The sequence below is a fragment of the Cryptosporidium hominis genome (genome assembly GCF_000006425.1).
Source record: "Cryptosporidium hominis TU502 chromosome 5 CHRO015076, whole genome shotgun sequence".
In the NCBI taxonomy this organism is placed as follows: Eukaryota; Apicomplexa; class Conoidasida; order Eucoccidiorida; family Cryptosporidiidae; genus Cryptosporidium; species Cryptosporidium hominis.
The window spans coordinates 1-3,861 of NW_666916.1; the positions used below are offsets into that span (position 1 = coordinate 1).

A 3,861-nucleotide genomic window follows, 5' to 3' on the forward strand; every position below is an offset into this window, starting at 1 on the left:
TAAAAGTTTCAGAATCAATGTTAGTTACAAGTTTTCGTTCAGACTCCTGATATGTAGCCGGAGCTGTTTCATTCAGTAATAACTTAAATTCAGTATTACAATTTCCATTGATGCTGTTTGTGATATGTTTATCACTAATTTCATCTGAAATTAAAGATTTTTTTCTTAATCTTTTTTTATTAGTTCTATTCCTGCCTTCAAATATGTCATGATTTATTTCTTCAGTTTTAATAGAATCACAGCTTTCACTATATTCTGCTAAAGACTTATTTTTTCTTTTATAGCTTCCCAATTCTGAAAGATTGTATTCATCATCCTCAAACAATTTTTTAGAGTCTACTTTTGAATCGAGAAATGGAAGCTCGTTATCCATAGACAAATTCTGGGTATTATTAAAATTCATCTCATCTAGAATATTGGATTCATTGATAGTATCTATTTCATTATTATTAATTTCTGAATCTAATTTTTTCTCTTCAATTTCTGAAGAATTATTCAACTCCAACTGTTCGTTTAAATCCCTTTTCTTAATATTTAGATCGCTGCTGCTAACATCTTTCGAAATATTATTATTGCTGCTCTCAGTTGAAAAACCAACTTCATCAATCCTCTTGCTAAGCTCATCTACCTGTTCGCTAGAAATGCTTGATGAGTTTAATTCTCCGTTATTAAAGTCATCTATAGATTGTAAGACAGAATTATTCATCTCCATTGCAAAATCGTCTTTAATGGACAATTCACTTTCAGCATTATTTCTCTCAGAACTCTGAACTTTGTTAGAATTCCGTGACGACCTTCTCAATTTATGTGTGATTTCAGCCTGGTCTGGATCTATTTGCTTCGTCCTATTACGAATATTGTTTTTGTTCATTTTACACTTTTTCGAAATTTTAATTACTTGAGTTGTTAAATTAGATTGTGTAACTTTAGAATGCATAGGATGGTTAAAATTATTTGGATTTTCCAACCAAGAAAAGATTGGAAATAAATCTAAAATATCAATATTTGTTTGTTCATTAAATTCGTCCGTTATAATTTTAGAATTAACTGCCTTTAAATCAAAATTTGTTTCTTTTAGATAATTTGGTGTTAATGAAAAGTAATCTTCTTCAGGGAATAATTTAGAGTATGAAAATCTGCATTTACTCCAGCTGTCATCGCGTTTGCTTAACTTATAGTTAGCGCAATTCGAAATAAATAGAGAGTTTGATAAATCAATGAATGGAGAATCCCAGTCAGATCTCGTGGCTGGAATTAATTCAATAGAATTTGTGTGGATGCTTGATATAGTGCCTTGACTCTTTTGGGTATTAGATAATGAAATAGGATTGTTTGTATATTGATTATTAGAATATTTAATTGGCTGATTCTTTGAAATAATTGGAAAGATACCGTTGATAAATCTACCGATTAATTTAAAAACAATCGGAATATCTGTACCTGTAATAATTGACCTTCCTTCAAGCGGATGATTTTTTGAACTAATTATGTTACTTTTGAAAATACATAATGGGAAATTTTGTGAATCTTTTAGATTTGAAAGTAATTCGTGATTTCCAGAAAAACCGTTGTTTTTTGATCTTGATTTCTCAAAATTTTCAAAAAATCTATTTCTAAATAAAGGAATATTATTCAAATTTTGATATTCTAATGGCCAGCATGAAGGGAAACTTTTGCTTAGGTTGCCTGAAGATAAACTTGTATAGCTTAGCTTAAGCTCTTTGCTCCATTGACTCAAACTATCAATTAATGATTTGTTAAGCGAACCATCAGGAATAGTAATATCGTTAAAATCTTTTTTAACATCTTCGATCAAGTTTGTGCTTTGATTACTTATTTGTTTTGGGTTGATAGTTTGTATAGGTGAATTATTATTTATGCAAGTACTAAAATTTTTTTTCCGCCCTTTAAGTGAGCGATTATGAAAATCAGAAGATAAAACGGCTTGATTAGGTATGTTTGAATATAAATTTTCAGGAGGAATTCCAACAACCTCCTCTGCTGCGTCACAAGAACTATATAATTTATCCCATGTGTTCATTGTACACACCCATTCTTCAGGTAAAGTATTAGGATTCATTCCTAACGGTAGCTTTCTCCATTTCTTACAAAGCTCGCATTGAGCCCAATCTACCAAATCTGAAGAGACTTCCATTATATACTTTCCATTATTTGTAATATTAAAAATGTTAAAGAAATTCAAGATAATGTTTAAAATTTAAGCGCTAATTTTGAACATTTGAAACGAGGGCAAATGATAATTTATTTTCTATTTTGGTTACGCACTCACCATCGATATTCATTTTTGATATTTCATTATTTAATATATCAGTCTTATTATCAATAAACATATGGTTGTTTACGAAATTTGATATCCAGTTGGCCGGGTCAAAATTTTGATTACGGAACGATAATGTACACCTTTTTTGAAATAATATTGAACATTCAATACTGCTTAACTGCTCAACTTGTCCTGAAACCACTATTTCCCCGTTTTCTGATATCCCTACTAATGCTAAACGGATTACAATTTCTTCTTCTAGCTCTATATTTGGGCATATTATAATTGTACGAAATCCTAGGTCTCGGGTATAGTTTAACATTTTCTTAGTAGTGGAAGTGAAATCAGAAAAATTAATTATATTCAATAGACTTAAACATTTTTCGCTTAATCCATGCTCATTTAAATAATATTCTGCATTTGCACAAAGTAAAACTGTCACGGGAATATCTTCAATCAAATAAGGGTATGTCATTACACAGCCTAATAGTAAATTAGGAGCAAAAACGCATACCTGAAACGGAGAACTATGTTGAATACTGAAACTTGCACTTGGATATTCTAAAATTTTATTCCAGGAAAGATACCATGTTAGTAATTTTAATAATTCAATCCCTGCATTTATTAGATCAATTTTATGGCTTTGAAGATATTCATTAATTAATAGATTTCTTGAAGAAACCCATAGTTGTTCATTCACCATTGGCTTAATATGAGGATTTTCGGGGATATAAATTGAATACAAACTTGGTTTAAGAATGTTGTCATTGTTCGTCACCACCTTGATTATTCTCACGAATGAAATGTTTAAAAATTTACTCAAATCCTTCAGAGAATGAGCAGTATTCTTTAGAAAACTGCAAGCATGTATTTTAACAAGACACTTAATTTCCGGGGAAGAATTAAGCATTTTAATAAAATTTTTATATTTTCACCTTACCCCTCTTAATTTTTTTTTCGCGTTTTTGGGAGTTATGCACGATAAAAAAAAAAATAATGATTGGAGAGAGGATCTCTACAATTTGATAGAGCTCTTGAGAAGAAGACAACTTATTGGATCTCAGGCTCAAGGAAAGAAAACACTTGAAGTTTTGAGACAAATAGTTGATAAGTATTCATGGAAAAATGTTAATGAACTCATTTCAAATATTAAAGAAATCGGCTCAGAAGTTGCTTCAATCGATCCGTTAGCATTTTCCGCTAATGGCACCTTTAGAAGACTTATAAACGTGATAAGGAAGGAATATATTAAATTATCTGTTAAACAGCCTTCGAGTTGCCAATACTTTAAAAATTCTGAAAATTCCAAAGGTTATTTCCAGGATGTAAATATGTGCCTTTTAAGATCTGCAATTTTTGAAGGTATAAATGAACTCCTACACGAATATGGCCAATCTTGGGATTTTGATCAATGTCTGGATATTTTTACAGCAAATGAAACAATATTAATTTACGGATATTCAAATTTAGTTGAGAGAATGTTAACGTCTATTTCAAAAAAGAAAACAAATCTAATAGTTTTTATTTTAGATGGAGATCCAGAAAAACATTCTCAGGAATTTGCTCAGAAAATTTCGCTT

General features: G+C 30.1%; 3 protein-coding genes across 3 annotated transcripts; 1 reads left to right on the forward strand and 2 right to left on the reverse strand.

Annotated features, from left to right (window-relative positions):
• Nucleotides 1-2,155, reverse strand: Chro.50221 (hypothetical protein; the record flags this gene model as incomplete). The annotated part of the gene is made up of 1 exon (XM_660282.1): nt 1-2,155. A coding segment is annotated over one exon (2,155 nt), but the record flags the coding sequence as incomplete, so codon positions are not given.
• A 70-nt stretch (nt 2,156-2,225) lies between these two features.
• On the reverse strand, nt 2,226-3,191 carry Chro.50222 (hypothetical protein). The annotated part of the gene is made up of 1 exon (XM_660283.1): nt 2,226-3,191. The coding sequence occupies one exon, from the start codon at nt 3,189-3,191 to the stop codon at nt 2,226-2,228; it is 966 nt and encodes a 321-aa protein (XP_665375.1).
• Nucleotides 3,192-3,255: 64 nt separating this feature from the next.
• Chro.50223 (hypothetical protein) lies at nt 3,256-3,861 on the forward strand (the record flags this gene model as incomplete). The annotated part of the gene is made up of 1 exon (XM_660284.1): nt 3,256-3,861. A coding segment is annotated over one exon (606 nt), but the record flags the coding sequence as incomplete, so codon positions are not given.